The 16,988-nt window shown below is 49.9% G+C and overlaps 1 protein-coding gene across 1 annotated transcript in view; it reads left to right on the forward strand.

Annotated features, from left to right (window-relative positions):
• The window catches only part of MYBPC2 (myosin binding protein C2), a 98,079-nt gene that overhangs the window by 2,836 nt on the left and 78,255 nt on the right, over positions 1–16,988 (forward strand). Inside the window, exons 4-8 of the mRNA XM_074531647.1 lie at positions 272–338; positions 509–586; positions 2,398–2,546; positions 5,436–5,553; positions 13,805–13,853. Coding sequence (XP_074387748.1) covers positions 272–338; positions 509–586; positions 2,398–2,546; positions 5,436–5,553; positions 13,805–13,853 — 461 coding nt within the window. The remainder of the gene's footprint in view (positions 1–271; positions 339–508; positions 587–2,397; positions 2,547–5,435; positions 5,554–13,804; positions 13,854–16,988) is intronic.

Raw genomic sequence — 16,988 nt, forward strand, 5'->3', positions numbered from 1 at the left:
TTGGGGCATTTTGGGAGAATTTTGGGGCATTTTTGGGGGGGATTTTTGGGGCGATCTTGGGGGATTTTTGAGGGAATTTTGGGGGGATATTTGGGTGGATTTTGGGGGGATTTTGAGGCATTTTGGGGGGGATTTTGGGGGATTTTTGGGTGGATTTTGGGGGCATTTTAGGGCTGATTTGGGGGGGGATTTTGGGGGAATTTTGGGGGCATTTTTAGGAGGATTTTGTGGCATTTTGGGTTTGTTTTTTTTAATCCTAAGGATAATTTAGCTGTTGTCTGTTATAATTTTATTTTTTGTGCCCATTTCCCCCCTTGCAGAGCCCAAGGATGATTTGGGTGAGTTTTTCCCCATTTTCCCCCCCCAAGTTTTTTTTTTTTTGTATTTTCCCCTCCCTCGGATTTTGGGGGGGTCCCTGACCCCAAATGACCCCGAATGACCCCAAATGACCCCAAATGACCCTGAATGACCCCGAATGACCCCAAATGACCCCGAATGACCCCCCCAGACGATCTGAACCCCCCCGAACCCCGAGATCCCGACGGGCTCTTCATCAGCAAACCCCAAAACATCCTGGTGGAGAGCGGTGAGGACTGGGGGGATTTTGGGGGGATTTTGGGGGGTCCTGAGGGGGATTTGGGGGTCCTTGGCTGATTTGGGGAGGATTTGGGGGGTCCTGAAGAGGATTTGGGGGATTTTGGGGGGATTTTGGGTGATTTGGGGAGGATTTGGGGGGTCCTGGGGGGATTTGGGGGGTCCTGGGGGGATTTTGGGGGGATTTGGGGGGTCCTTGGCTGATTTGGGGGGTCCTGAGGGAGATTTGGGGGATTTTGAGGGGGATTTGAGTGGATTTTGGGGGGATTTTGGGAGATTTGGGGGGATTTGAGTGAATTTTGGGGGGTCCTTGGCTGATTTGGGGAGGATTTGGGGGGTCCTGAGGGGAATTTGGGGGGATTTGGGGGGTCCTTGGCTGGTTTGGGGAGGATTTGGGGGGTCCTGAGGGGGATTTGGGGAATTTTGGGGGGATTTTGAGGGATTTGGGGGGATTAGGGGGATTTTGGGAGGATTTTGGGGGGATTTGGGTGGATTCTGGGGGATTTGGGGGGTCCTTGGCTGATTTGGGGGGTCCTGAGGGAGATTTGGGGGATTTTGAGGGGGATTTGAGTGGATTTTGGGGGGATTTTGGGAGATTTGGGGGGATTTTGGGGGGATTTGGGGGGTCCTTGGCTGATTTGGGGAGGATTTGGGAGGTCCTGAAGAGGATTTGGGGGATTTTGGGGGGATTTTGGGTGATTTGGGGAGGATTTGGGGGGTCCTGGGGGGATTTGGGGGGTCCTGGGGGGATTTTGGGGGGATTTGGGGGGGTCCTTGGCTGATTTGGGGGGTCCTGGGGGGATTTTGGGGGATTTGGGAGGATTTTGGGGGGATTTTGGGAGGATTTGGGGGGTCCTGAAGAGGATTTGGGGGATTTTGGGGGGATTTTGGGTGATTTGGGGAGGATTTGGGGGGTCCTGGGGGGATTTGGGGGGTCCTGGGGGGATTTGGGAGGATTTGGGGGGTCCTGAAGAGGATTTGGGGGATTTTGGGGGGATTTTGGGGGGATTCTGGGGGATTTGGGGGGGTCCTTGGCTGATTTGGGGGGTCCTGGGGGGATTTTGAGGGTTTTGGGGGGATTTTGGGGGATTTTGGGGGGTCCTTGGCTGGTTTGGGGAGGATTTGGGGGGTCCTGAGGGGGATTTGGGGGGTCCTGGGGGGGTTTTGAGGGATTTGGGGGGATTTGAGTGGATTTTGGGGGGATTTGGGGGGTCCTTGGCTGGTTTGGGGAGGATTTGGGGGGTCCTGGGGGGGTTTTGAGGGATTTGGGGGGATTTTGGGGGGGATTGTGGCGGGTTTGGGGGGGATTTGGGGGAGGTTAAAGGGATTTTGGGGAGGTTTTGGGGGGTCCTGAGGGGATTTGGGGGGTCCTGAGGGGGATTTTTAGGGGATTTGGGGGCATTTTGAGGTTTTTGGGGGGGATTTGAGGGGTCTTGGGGGAGATTTGGGGGGGTTTGGGGTGGTCTGGGGGGGGATTTGAGGGAATTTGGGGGAATTTTGGGAGCGGATTTGGGGGTCCAGGTGGGATTTTGGGGGGATTTTGGGGTCCTGAGGGGGGTTGGGAGGGTTTTGGGGGGAATTTGGGGAAATTGGGGGGTTTGGAAGGGTCTGGGGGGGGATTTTGGGGGGATTTTGGGGAAGAATTTGAGGTCTTGGGGGGAGATTTTGAGGGTTTTTTCGGGTTTTTGGGGGTTATTTTAGGGGGATTTTTTGGGGGTTTTTTTTTTGTTTGTTCTCGCGATTTTTGGGATTTTTTTTTTTTTAATTTTTTTGGGGTTCCCGGGTGATTTTTGGGGTCCCCAGGGCAGGACGTGGTGGCCGTGGCGCGCGTGGACGGCGCCCAGCTGGGGGGCAAACCCAGCATCAAATGGTTCAAGGGGAAATGGCTGGAGCTGGGGGCAAAGAGCGGGAACCGGTTCCAGTTCAGGGAGAGCTGCGAGAAAGAGAGCAAGGTAAACTGGGATAAACTGGGACAAACTGGGAGGGACTGGGAGGGACTGGGAGGGACTGGGATGGACTGGGATGGACTGGGAGGGACTGGGAGGGACTGGGAGGGACTGGGAGGGACTGGGTTATACTGGGAGGGAATTGGGAGGGACTGGGATAAACTGGGATGGACTGGGAGGGACTGGGATGGACTGGGGGGAGCTGGGGGCAAAGAGCGGGAACAGATTCCAGTTCAGGGAGAGCTGCGAGAAAGAGACAAAGGTAAACTGGGATAAACTGGGACAAACTGGGAGGGACTGGGAGGGACTGGGAGGGACTGGGAGGGACTGGGATGGACTGGGATAAACTGGGATATACTGGGATATACTGGGATGGACTGGGATAAACTGGGAGGGACTGGGAGGGACTGGGATGGACTGGGATAAACTGGGAGGAGATTGGGTTATACTGGGATATACTGGGAGGGACTGGGATGGACTGGGATGGACTGGGGGGAGCTGGGAGCCAAGAGCGGGAACAGATTCCAGTTCAGGGAGAGCTGCGAGAAAGAGACCAAGGTAAACTGGGATGGACTGGGATGGACTGGGATGGACTGGGAGGGACTGGGAGGGACTGGGAGGGGAGTGGGAGGGGATTGGAACAAACTGGGAGGGACTGGGTTATACTGGGATAAACTGGGAGGGACTGGGATGGACTGGGAGGGACTGGGAGGGAACTGGGATGGACTGGGATGGACTGGGATGGACTGGGATGGACTGAGGGGAGCTGGGGGCAAAGAGCAGGAACCGGTTCCAGTTCAGGGAGAGCTGCGAGAAAGAGACAAAGGTAAACTGGGATAAACTGGGATGGACTGGGATGGACTGGGAGGGACTGGGAGGGACTGGGAGGGGAGTGGGAGGGGATTGGAACAAACTGGGAGGGGCTGAAAGGGAACTGGGATATACTGGGATAAACTGGGAGGGACTGGGATGAACTGGGAGGGACTGGGATGGGAGTGGGAGGGACTGGGAGGGACTGGGATGGACTGGGATAAACTGGGATGGACTGGGAGGGACTGGGATGGACTGGGATAAACTGGGATGGACTGGGAGGGACTGGGATGGACTGGGAGGGACTGGGAGGGACTGGGATGGACTGGGAGGGACTGGGAGGGACTGGGATGGACTGGGAGGGACTGGGAGGGAACTGGGTTATACTGGGATATACTGGGATGGACTGGGATAAACTGGGAGGGACTGGGATGGACTGGGGGGAGCTGGGGGCAAAGAGCGGGAACAGATTCCAGTTCAGGGAGAGCTGCGAGAAAGAGACAAAGGTAAACTGGGATAAACTGGGAGGGACTGGGAGGGACTGGGAGGGACTGGGATGGACTGGGATGGACTGGGGGGAGCCTGAGGGGTGGCCAGGGGCTGCTGGTGGGACTGGGATAAACTGGGATATACTGGGATAAACTGGGATGGACTGGGTTATACTGGGAGGGACTGGGATGGACTGGGATGGACTGGGAGGGACTGGGGTGGACTGGGAGGGACTGGGAGCCAAGAGCGGGGCCCGGTTCCAGTTCAGGGAGAGCTGCGAGAAAGAGACAAAGGTGGGACAAACTGGGATAAACTGGGATGGACTGGGATAGACTGGGATGGACTGGGATGGAATGAGAGGGACTGGGAGGGACTGGGAGGGAACTGGGAGGGACTGGGATGGACTGAGATGGACTGGGATGGACTGGGATGGACTGGGATGGACTGAGGGGAGCTGGGGGCAAAGAGCGGGAACAGATTCCAGTTCAGGGAGAGCTGCGAGAAAGAGACAAAGGTAAACTGGGATAAACTGGGAGGGACTGGGAGGGACTGGATATACTGGGATATAAACTGGGATGGACTGGGAGGGACTGGGATGGACTGGGAGGGAACTGGGAGGGACTGGGAGGGAATTGGGAGGGAACTGGGACAAACTGGGATAAACTGGGATATACTGGGATGGGCTGGGAGGGAATTGAGTTTTATTGGGAGGGACTGGGACAGAGTGGGATAAACTGGGACGGACTGGGATGGACTGGGAGGGACTTCTGAGCAGTTCTCTGTCCCCAGTGCTGTCCCTGTCCCCAGCCTGTCTGTCTGTCTCATGTGTCCGTCCGTCTGTCCAGGTGTACACCTTCGAGCTGGCCCCTGTCTCACCTGTCTGTCTGTCTGTCTCACCTGTCTGTCTGTCCATCTGTCCAGGTGTACACCTTCGAGCTGGCCCTGTCCCACCTGTCTGTCTGTCTGTCTCACCTGTCTGTCTGTCCGTCTGTCCATCCAGGTGTACACCTTCGAGCTGGCCCTGTCTCACCTGTCTGTCTGTCTCACCTGTCTGTCCGTCCGTCCAGGTGTACACCTTCGAGCTGGCCAGGGATGTCTCACCTGTCTGTCTGTCCGTCTGTCCATCTGTCCAGGTGTACACCTTCGTGCTGGCCCTGTCTCACCTGTCTGTCTGTCTGTCTCACCTGTCTGTCTGTCCGTCTGTCCATCTGTCTGTCCAGGTGTACACCTTCGAGCTGGCCCTGTCTCACCTGTCCGTCTGTCCGTCTGTCCAGGTGTACACCTTCGAGCTGGCCATCTCCAAGGTGGTCCCCAGGGATGTCTCACCTGTCTGTCTGTCTGTCTCACCTGTCCATCTGTCTGTCCAGGTGTACACCTTCGAGCTGGCCCTGTCTCACCTGTCCGTGTGTCTGTCTGTCTGTCTGTCTCGCCTGTCTGTCTGTCCATCTGTCCAGGTGTACACCTTCGAGCTGGCCAGGGATGTCTCACCTGTCTGTCTGTCTCACCTGTCTGTCCGTCTGTCCGTCTGTCCAGGTGTACACCTTCGAGCTGGCCAGGGATGTCTCACCTGTCTCACCTGTCCGTCCGTCCGTCCAGGTGTACACCTTCGAGCTGGCCATCTCCAAGGTGGTTCCCGGGGACAGGGGCGATTATCGCTGCGAGGTCACGGCCAAGGACAAGAAGGACAGCTGCTCCTTCAACATCGACGTGGAGGGTGAGCCCCCCAAATCACCCCAAAATCACCCCAAAAATATCCCCAAAATCACCCCAAAAATACACCAAAAATATCCCCAAAATCACCCCAAAATCACCCCAAAATCACCCCAAAAATACCCCAAAAATATCCCCAAAATCACCCCAAAATCACCCCCAAAATACCCCAAAAAATATCCTCAAAATCACCCCAAAACACCCCAAAAATACCCCAAAAATACCCCAAAAATATCCCCAAAATCACCCAAAATACCCCAAAATCACCCCAAAATCACCCCAAAACACCCCAAAACACCCCAAAAATATCCCCCAAATCACCCCAAAATACCCTCAAATCACCCCCAAAACACTCCAAAAAATCACCCCAAATCAGCCCAAAATTAACCCAAAAATATCCCCAAAATCACCCCAAAACACCCCAAAAATACCCCCAAAATATCCCCAAAATATCCCCAAAATCACCCCAAAAATATCCCCAAAATCACCCCAAAATCACCCCAAAAATACCCCAAAATCACCCCCAAAACACGCCAAAAAATCACCCCAAAATTACCCCCAAAATCACCCCAAAAATACCCCAAAAATATCCCCAAAATCACCCCAAAAATACCCCAAAAATATCCCCAAAATCACCCCAAAATTAACCCAAAATCACCCCAAAATCACCCCCAAAATATCTCCAAAATCACTCCAAAACCTGCCCCAAAAATACCCTAAAATCACTCCCAAAAACCCCAAAAATCACCCCAAAATTAACCCCAAAATCACCCCAAAATTAACCCAAAATCACCCCCAAAATATCTCCAAAATCACCCCAAAACCTGCCCCAAAAATACCCTAAAATCACTCCCAAAAACCCCAAAAATCACCCAAAAATTAACCCCAAAATCACCCCAAAATTAACCCAAAATCACCCCAAAAATACCCCAAAATACCCCAAAAATATCCCCAAAATCACCCCCAAAACCTGCCTCAAAATACCCTAAAACCACCTCCAAAACACCCCAAAAATCACCCCAAAATTAACCCCAAATCAGCCCAAAATTAACCCCAAATCAGCCCAAAACCTGCCCCAAAATACCCTAAAATCACTCCCAAAAAACCCAAAAAATCACCCCAAAATTACCCCCAAAATCACCCCAAATCAGCCCAAAATTAACCCAGAAACATCCCAAAAATTCCCCAAAAATATCCTCAAAATAACCCAAAATCACCCCAAAATTAACTCAAAAAACTCCCTAAAAACTGCCCAAAATCACCCCAAAAATACCCCAAATATCTCCAAAATCACCCCAAAGCAGCCCAAAATTAACCCAAAACTCTCCTCAAAATCACCCCCAAAAATATCCCCAAAATCACCCCAAAACCTGCCTCAAAATACCCTAAAACCACCTCCAAAACACCCCAAAAAATCACCCCAAAATTACCCCAAAATCACCCCAAAGTTCCCCAAAATTAACCCAAAAATATCCTCAAAATTAACCCCAAATCACCCCAAAATTAGCTCAAAAAACTCCCTAAAAACTGCCCAAAATCCCCCCAAAAATACCCCCAAAATATCTCCAAAATCACCCCAAAAATACCCTAAAATCACTCCCAAAAAAACCCAAAAATCACCCCAAAATTAACCCAAAAATATCCTCAAAATCACCCCCAAAAATGCCCCAAAATATCCCCCAAATGAACTCAAAAGTATCCTCAATATTACCCCGAAATAACCCCAAATTTAACCCTAAAAATACCCCAAAATACCCCCAAAATTAACCTCAAAACAACATCGACGTGGAGGGTGAGCACCCCCAAAATCACCCCAAAATCACCCCAAAATACCCCAAAAATACCCCAAAATCACCCCAAAACCTGCCCCAAAATACCCTAAAACCACCTCCAAAACACCCCAAAAATACCCCCAAAATTACCCCCAAAATCACCCCAAAGCAGCCCAAAATTAACCCAAAAATATCCTCAAAATCACCCCAAAATCACCCCAAAACACCCCAAAAAATCACCCCAAAATCACCCCAAAATACCCCAAAAATATCCCCAAAATCACCCCAAAACCTGCCCCAAAATACCCTAAAATCACTCCCAAAACACCCCAAAAAATCACCCCAAAAAATCACCCCAAAATTACCCCCAAAATCAGCCCAAAATTAACCCAGAAACATCCCAAAAATTCCCCAAAAATATCCTCAAAATCACCCCAAAATCACCTCAAAACACCCCTAAAAATATCCTCAAAATTAACCCAAAATCACCCCAAAATTAACTCAAAAAACTCCCTAAAAACTGCCCAAAATCACCCCAAAAATACCCCCAAATATCTCCAAAATCACCCCAAAACACCCCCAAAAATACCCTAAAATCACTCCCAAAAAAAACCCAAAAATCACCCCAAAATCACCCCAAAAATCACCCCAAAATTAACCCAAAAATATCCTCAAAATCACCCCCAAAAATGCCCCAAATCTCCTAAAATCACCCCAAAATCACCCCAAAATCACTCCAAAATATCCCCCAAATGAACTCAAAAGTATCCTCAATATTACCCCGAAGTAATGCCCAAATTTAACCCTAAAAATACCCCAAAATCACCCCAAAATTAACCTCAAAACAACATCGATGTGGAGGGTGAGCACCCCAAAATCACCCAAAATCACCCCAAAAATACCCCAAAAATACCCTCAAATCACCTCCAAAACACCCCAAAAATCACCCCAAAATTAACCCAAAATGTCCCCAAAAATATCCCCAAAATCACCCCAAAACCTGCCCCAAAATACCCTCAAATCACTCCCAAAACACCCCAAAAATCACCCCAAAATTACCCCCAAAATCACCCCAAATCAGCCCAAAATTAACCCAGAAACATCCCAAAAATTCCCCAAAAATATCCTCAAAATCACCCCAAAATCACCCCAAAACCACCTCAAAACACCCCTAAAAATATCCTCAAAATTAACCCAAAATCACCCCAAAATTAACTCAAAAAACTCCCTAAAAACTGCCCAAAATCACCCCAAAAATACCCCCAAATATCTCCAAAATCACCTCAAAACCTGCCCCAAAATACCCTAAAATCACTCCCAAAAAACCCCAAAAATCACCCCAAAAATACCCCAAAATATCCCCCAAATTAACTCAAAACTATCCTCAATATTACCCTGAAATAACCCCCAAATTTTACCCTAAAAATACCCCAAAATTACCCCAAAATCACCTCAAAACAACATCGATGTGGAGGGTGAGCACCCCCAAAATCACCCCAAAATCACCCCAAAAATACCCTCAAATCACCTCCAAAACACCCCAAAAATCACCCCAAAATTAACCCAAAATGTCCCCAAAAATATCCCCAAAATCACTCCAAAACCTGCCCCAAAATACCCTCAAATCACTCCCAAAAAACCAAAAAAATCACCCCAAAATTAACCCAAAATCACCCCAAAATTAACTCAAAAAACTCCCTAAAAACTGCCCAAAATCACCCCAAAAATACCCCCAAATATCCCCAAAATCACCCCAAAACACCCCCAAAATACCCTAAAATCACTCCCAAAAAAAACCCAAAAATCACCCCAAAATTAACCCAAAAATATCCCCAAAATCACCCCCAAATTAACCCAAAATCTCCCCAAAAATATCCTCAAAATCACCCCAAAATCACCCCAAAACACCCCCAAAAATATCCTCAAATTAACCCAAAAATGCACTAAAACCACCCCAAAATTAACCCCAAATACCCCCAAAAATATCCTCAAAATCACCCCCAAAATTAACCCCAAAAAACCCCAAAATTAACCCCCAAATAAACCCAAAATACCCCCAAATTAATCCCAAAAATATTCCCTGAAAATCCTCAAAACCACCCCAAAATTACCCCCAAATTAACCCCCAAATTAACCCCAAAATTAACTCCAAAATTAACTCCAAATCACCCCAAAATACCCCAAAATCACCCCAAAATTAATCCCAAAATACTCCCTAAAATCCCCAAAACCAACCCAAAATATCTCCCAAAAAACCCCAAAATTAACCCCAAAATTAACGCAAAAATTAACCCCAAAAATGCCCCAAAAATGCCCCAAAAATACAAAATACCCCCTAAAATTACCCTCAAAAACAACACTGGGGACATTTGGGGACATTTGGGGCATTGGGGACATTTGGGGACATTTGGGATTGGGGACATTGGGGACATTTTGGGGATTTGGGGACATTTGGGAACATTGGGGACATTTGGGGACATTTGGGGACATTTGGGGACATTGGGGACATTTTGGGGATTTGGGAACATTGGGGACATTTGGGGGGATTGGGGGACATTTTTGGGAACATTGGGAACATTTTGGGGACATTTTTGGTGACATTTGGGACATTTGGGGACATTTTGGGATTTGGGAACATTTGGGACATTTTGGGACATTTGGGGGATTGGGGACATTGGGGACATTTTGGGATTTGGGGGACATTGGGGACATCGAGGGATTTGGGGACATTTGGGACATTTGGGAACATTGGGGAAATTTTTGGGGACATTTTTGGTGACATTTGGGGGATTTGGGGACATTTGGGACATTTGGGGACATTTGGGACTGGGGGGCACTGGGGACGTTTCGGGACATTTTGGGGACATTTTTGGGAACATTGGGGACATTTTGGGGACATTTTTGGTGACATTTGGAGACATCGGGGACATTTGGGGGATTGGGGACATTGGGGACATTTTGGGATTTGCGGACATTTTGGGATTTGGGAACATTGGGGACATTTGGGGATTTTGGGACATTTGGGGATTTTGGGACATTTGGGACTGGGGGGCACTGGGGACATTTCGGGACATTTGGGGACATTTTTGGGAACATTGGGGACATTTTGGGGACATTTTTGGTGACATTTGGGGACATTTGGGGGATTGGGGACATTGGGGACATTTTGGGATTTAGGAACATTTGGGACATTGGGGACATTTGAGGGATTTGGGGACATTTGGGGACATTTGGGGGGATTGGGGACATTTGGGGACAGTGGGGACATTTTGGGGAACATTGGGGACATTTTGGGGACATTTTTGGTGACATTGGGGACATTGGGGGACATTTGGGGGATTGGGGACATTGGGGACATTTTGGGATTTGGGGACATTTGAGGGATTTTGGGACATTTGGGGACATTTGGGGATTTTGGGACATTTGGGGACATTTGGGACTGGGGGGCACTGGGGACATTTGGGGACATTTTGGGGACATTTTTGGGAACATTGGGGACATTTTGGGGACATCTTTGGTGACATTTGGGGACATTTTGGGGACATTTTGGGGACATTTTTGGTGACATTTGGAGACATTGGGGACATTTGAGGGATTTAGGAACATTTGGGACATTGAGGACATTTTGGGATTTGGGGGAAATTTGAGGGATTTGAGGACATTGGGGACATTTTGGGGATTTGGGGACATCTTTGGTGACATTTGGGGACATCAGGGACATTTGAGGGATTTGGGGATTTTGGGACATTTGGGGACATTTGGGGACATTTGGGGACATTTGGGACATTTGGGGACATTTGAGGGATTTGGGGAAATTTGGGACATTTGGGGACATTGGGGACATTTTTGGGACATTTTTGGGGACATTTTTGGGGACATTTGGGGGATTTGGGAACATTGGGGACATTGGGGACATTTTGGGATTTGGGGGACATTTTTGGGAACATTGGGGACATTTTGGGGACATTTTGGGATTTGGGGACATTGGGGACATTTGGGGGATTGGGGACATTGGGGACATTTTGGGATTTGGGGACATTTGAGGGATTTGGGGACATTTGGGGACATTTGGGACTGGGGGGCACTGGGGACGTTTTGGGACATTTTGGGGAACATTTGGGACATTTTGGGGACATCTTTGGTGACATTTGGGGACATCGGGGACATTTGAGGGATTTGGGGAAATTTGGGACATTTGGGAACATTGGGGACATTTGGGATTTGGGGACATTTGGGACATTGAGGACATTGAGGGGATTGGGGACATTTTGGGGACATTTGGGGGAACATTGGGGACATCCGGGGACATTTGAGGGATTTAGGAACATTTGGGACATTGGGGACATTTTGGGATTTGGGGGACATTTTGGGATTTGGGGGACATTTTTGGTGACATTGGGGACATCTGGGGACATTTGAGGGATTTGAGGAAATTTGGGACATTTGGGAACATTGGGGACATTTTTGGGGACATTTTTGGGGACATTTTTGGGGACATTTGAGGGGACATTTGGGGGATTTAGGAACATTTGGGACATTGGGGACATTTTGGGGATTGGGGACATTTTGGGGACGTTTGAGGGATTTGGGGACATTGGGGACATTTTGGGGACATCTTTGGTGACATTTGGGGACATCGGGGACATTTGAGGGATTTGGGGAAATTTGGGACATTGGGGACATTGAGGGGATTGGGGACATTTGGGGACATTTTGGGGATTTGGGGACATTGGGGACATTTGGGGGGATTGGGGACATTTGGGGGATTTAGGAACATTTGGGACATTGGGGACATTTTGGGATTTTGGGGACATTTTGGGGACATTTTGGGGACATTTTGGTGACATTTGGGGTCATTGGGGACATTTTGGGGATTTGAGGACATTGGGGACATTTTGGGGATTTGGGGACATCTTTGGTGACATTTGGGGACATCAGGGACATTTGAGGGATTTGGGGAAATTTGGGACATTTGGGGACATTTGGGACTGGGGGGCACTGGGGACATTTCGGGACATTTTGGGGACATTTTTGGGAACATTGGGGACATTTTGGGGACATCTTTGGTGACATTTGGGGACATTGGGGACATTTGGGGGATTTAGGAACATTTGAGACATTGGGGACATTGAGGGGATTGGGGACATTTGGGGACATTTGAGGGATTTGGGGAAATTTGGGACATTTTGGGACATTGGGGACTTTTGGGGACATTCTGGGATTTGGGGACATTTGGAGACATTGGGGACATTTTTGGGGATTTGGGGGCATTTTTGGGGAACATTAGGGACATCTGGGGACATTTGAGGGATTTGAAGAAAATTGGGACATTTGGGAACATTGGGGACATTTTTGGGGACATTTTTGGGGACATTTGGGGGATTTGGGAACATTTGGGACATTGGGGACATTGAGGGGATTGGGGACATTTGGGGACATTTGGGGGAATTGGGGACATTTTGGGATTTGGGGACATTGGGGACATTTTGGGGACATTTTGGGGACATTTTTGGTGACATTTGGGACATCTGGGGACATTTGGGGGATTTGGGACATTTTGGGATTTTGGGGACATTTTTGGGGACATTTGTGGGATTTGGGAACATTTGGGACATTGGGGACATTTTGGGGACATTTGGGGGATTGGGGACATTGGGGACATTTTGGGATTTGGGGGACATTGGGGACATCGGGGACATTTGAGGGATTTGGGGAAATTTGGGACATTTGGGAACATTGGGGACATTGTTGGGGACATTTTTGGGGACATTTGGGGGTTTTAGGAACATTTGGGACATTGGGGACATTTTGGGATTTGGGGGACATTTTGGGAACATTGGGGACATTTTGGGGACATTTTTGGTGACATTTGGGACATCAGGGACATTTGAGGGATTTGGGGAAATTTGGGACATTTGGGACATCGGGGACATTTGGGGGATTTAGGAACATTTGGGACATTGGGGACATTTTGGGATTTGGGGACATTTGGGGACATTTGGGGGATTGGGGACATTGGGGACATCTGGGGACATTTGAGGGATTTGAGGAAATTTGGGACATTTGGGAATATTGGGGACATTTTTGGGGACATTTTTGGGGACATTTGGGGGATTTGGGGACATTGGGGACATTGGGGACATTTGGGGACATTGAGGGGATTGGGGACATTTGGGACTGGGGGGCACTGGGGACGTTTCAGGACATTTGGGGACATTTTTGGGAACATTGAGGACATTTTGGGGACATTTTTGGTGACATTGGGGACATTTTGGGACATTTGGGGGATTGGGGACATCTGGGGACATTTGAGGGATTTGGGGAAATTTGGGACATTTGGGAACATTGGGGACATTTGGGGACATTTTTGGGGACATTTTGGGGACATTTGGGAACATTTGGGGACATTTTTTGGGACATTTTGGGGGATTTGGGGACATTTTTGGGGACATTTGGGGACATTTTGGGGTCTCTCTCCCCCAGCCGGCCGCCCCTCGGGCTCGGACAACGTCCTGCAGGCCTTCAAGAGAACGTGAGTGAGGGGGGACCCCAAAAATACCCCCGGGACCCCCAAAAATACCCTGGGACCTCCCTTGGGACCCCAAAAACCACCCGGAGACCCCCAAAAATCGACCTGGGACCCCCCAAAATCCCCCTGGGACCCCAAAAATACCCTGGGACCCCCAAAATCCCCCTGGGACCCCAAAACTCCCTTGGGACCCCCAAAACCACCCGGGGACCCCAAAAACCCCCTTGGAACCCCCAAAATCTTCTCCAGGACCCCAAAAACCACCCGGGGACCCCAAAAAATCCCCCTGGAAACCCCCAAAAATACCCTGGGACCCCCAAAAACCACCCATGGACCCCAAAAACCTCACGGGGACCCCCAAAAACCACCCGGGGACCCCAAAAATCTCCCTGGGACCCCCAAAAACCACCCGGGACCCCAAAAACTTCCTGGGAACCCAAAAATCTCACGGGGACCCCAAAAATCCCCCAGGACCCCCTAAAAAATCTCCCAGGGACCCCAAAAAATCCTCCTGGGACCCCAAAAACCCCCTGGGAACCCAAAAATCCCCCTGGAAACCCCCAAAAATCCCCTGGGACCCCAAAAACCTCCCTGGGACCCCCAAAAACCTCACGGGGACCCCAAAATCTTCTCCAGGACCCCAAAAACCACCCGGGGACCCCAAAAAATCCCCCTGGAAACCCCCAAAAATCCCCCTGGGACCCCCCAAAAACCACCTGGGGACCCCAAAACTCCCTTGGGACCCCCAAAAACCTCACGGGGACCCCAAAATCTGCAACTGGGACCCCAAAAACCCCCTGGGACCCCAAAAATCCCCCGGGACCCCAAAAACCACCCTGGGATCCCAAAAATCTCCCTGGGATCCCCAAAAATCTCCTGGGACCCCCAAAAACCACCCGGGGACCCCAAAAATCTCCCTGGGACCCCCAAAAACTTTCTGGGACCCCCAAAAATCCCCTGGGGACCCCAAAAAATTCCCCGGGACCCCCCAAAAACCACCCGGGGACCCCCAAAAATCCCCTGGGACCCCAAAAACTTCCTGGGACCCCAAAATTTCCCCCATGGGACCGACCAAAATCCCCCTCCGCCCCAAAATTCCCCTCCCAGAACCCAAAACCCCACACGGGACCCCCAAAATCCATTCTGGAACCCCAAAATCCCCACCTGGGACCCCAAAAATGCCCTGGGATCCCAGAAACCCACCCGGGGGCTCAAAAATCCCACCTGGGGACCCCAAAATCTCCCCCAAATCCTCAACCCCCCCCCCCAAAATTCCCTTAAAAGGTCCCCCCAAAATCCCATTAAAATCCCCCCAAAATCCCCCCAAAATCCCTCAAAATTCCTTCAAATCCTCCCAAAATCCCCTCCTCAAATCTCCCTAAAATCCCTTCAAAATCCCCCAAAATTCCAAAATCCCCAAATTCCCCCCCAAATCCCCCAAAATCCCCCAAAATTCCCCAAAATTCCCAAATCCCCCACAAATTCCCCCAAAATCCCCTCCCAAATCCCATAAAAATCCCTTCAAAAATCCCCCAAAATCCCCCCCCCCATTTTCCCCAAATTCCCCCAAATTCTCCCCAAAATCCCCCTCAAATCTCCCCCAAAATCCCCTTAAAAATCCCCCAAAATCTCCCCCTGGGGACCCCTAAAATCCCCCCAAATCCCCCCAAAAATCCCAAATCCCCCCATGACCCCCTCAGATTCCCCAAAATCCCCCACTGGGAACCCCCAAATCCCCCCAAAAATCCCATTAAAATTCCCCCAAATCCCCCCAAAAATCACATTAAAATCCCCCCAAAATCCCCTAAAAAATCCCCCAAAACCCCCAAATCCCCCACTGGGAACACCCAAAATGCCAAAAATCCCCTAAACCCCCCAAAATCCCCCAAAATGCCCAAAAATCCCCCAAATCCCCCCTCAAATCTTCCTCAAATCCCCCAAAATCCCCCACTGGGAACCCCCAAATCCCCCCCAAAATCCCATTAAAATTCCCCCAAATCCCCCCAAAAATCACATTAAAATCCCCCCAAAATCCCTCCAAATTTTTCCCAGATCCCCCCGAAATCCCCCCAAATCCCAAAAATCCCCCAAAATTTCCCCAATATACCCCCTCCAAATTCCCCCCAATATCCCCCACTGGGAACCCCAAAATCCCAAAAATCCCCCAAAATGCCCAAAAATCCCCCCAAATCCCCCCCAAAATCACTCAAATGCCCCCAAAAATCCCATTAAAAATCCCCCAAATCCCCCCAAAATCCCGCACTGGGAACCCCCAAAATCCCAAAAATCCCCCAAAACCCCCAAAATCCCCCAAAATTCCCAAAAATCCCCCCAAATCCCCCCTCAAATCCCCCCAAAATCCCCCCCAAAATCACTCAAATCCCCCCAAAATCCCCCACTGGGAACCCTCAAATCCCCCCCCAAAATCCCATTAAAATTCCCCCAAATCCCCCCAAAAATCACATTAAAATCCCCCCAAAATCCCTCCAAATTTTTCCCAGATCCCCCCGAAATCCCCCCAAATCCCAAAAATCCCCCAAAATTTCCCCAAAATCCCCCCTCCAAATTCCCCCCAAAATCCCCCACTGGGAACCCCAAAATCCCATTAAAAATCCCCCAAAACCTCCAAAAATCCCCCAAAACCCCCAAAGTCCCCCAAAATCCCCCCAAATTACCCCAAATCCCCCCAAAAGCCCCATCTACCCCCCCAAATCCCCCCAAAATCCCTCAAATCCCCCACTGGGAACCCCCAAATCCCCCCAAAAATCCCATTAAAATTCCCCCAAATCCCCCCAAATCCCCCCTCAAATCTCACTCAAATCCCCCCAAATCCCCCCAAAAATCCCATTAAAAATCCCCCAATTCCCCCCAAATCCCCCCAAAATCCCTCCCTGGGCACCCCAAAAATCCGCCCAAATCCCAAAAATCCCCCAAAATCCCCCAAATCCCCCACTGGGAACCCCCAAAATGCCCAAAAATCCCCCCAAATCCCCCCTCAAATCTCACTCAAATCCCCCCAAAAATCCCATTAAAAATCCCCCCAAATCCCCCCAAAATCCCGCACTGGGAACCCCCAAAATCCCCCAAATCCCCCAAAATGCCCAAAAATCCCCCCAAATTCCCCCCCAAATCCCCCCT

The sequence above is a fragment of the Zonotrichia albicollis genome, chromosome 38 (genome assembly GCF_047830755.1).
Source record: "Zonotrichia albicollis isolate bZonAlb1 chromosome 38, bZonAlb1.hap1, whole genome shotgun sequence".
Lineage (NCBI taxonomy): Eukaryota > Metazoa > Chordata > Aves > Passeriformes > Passerellidae > Zonotrichia > Zonotrichia albicollis.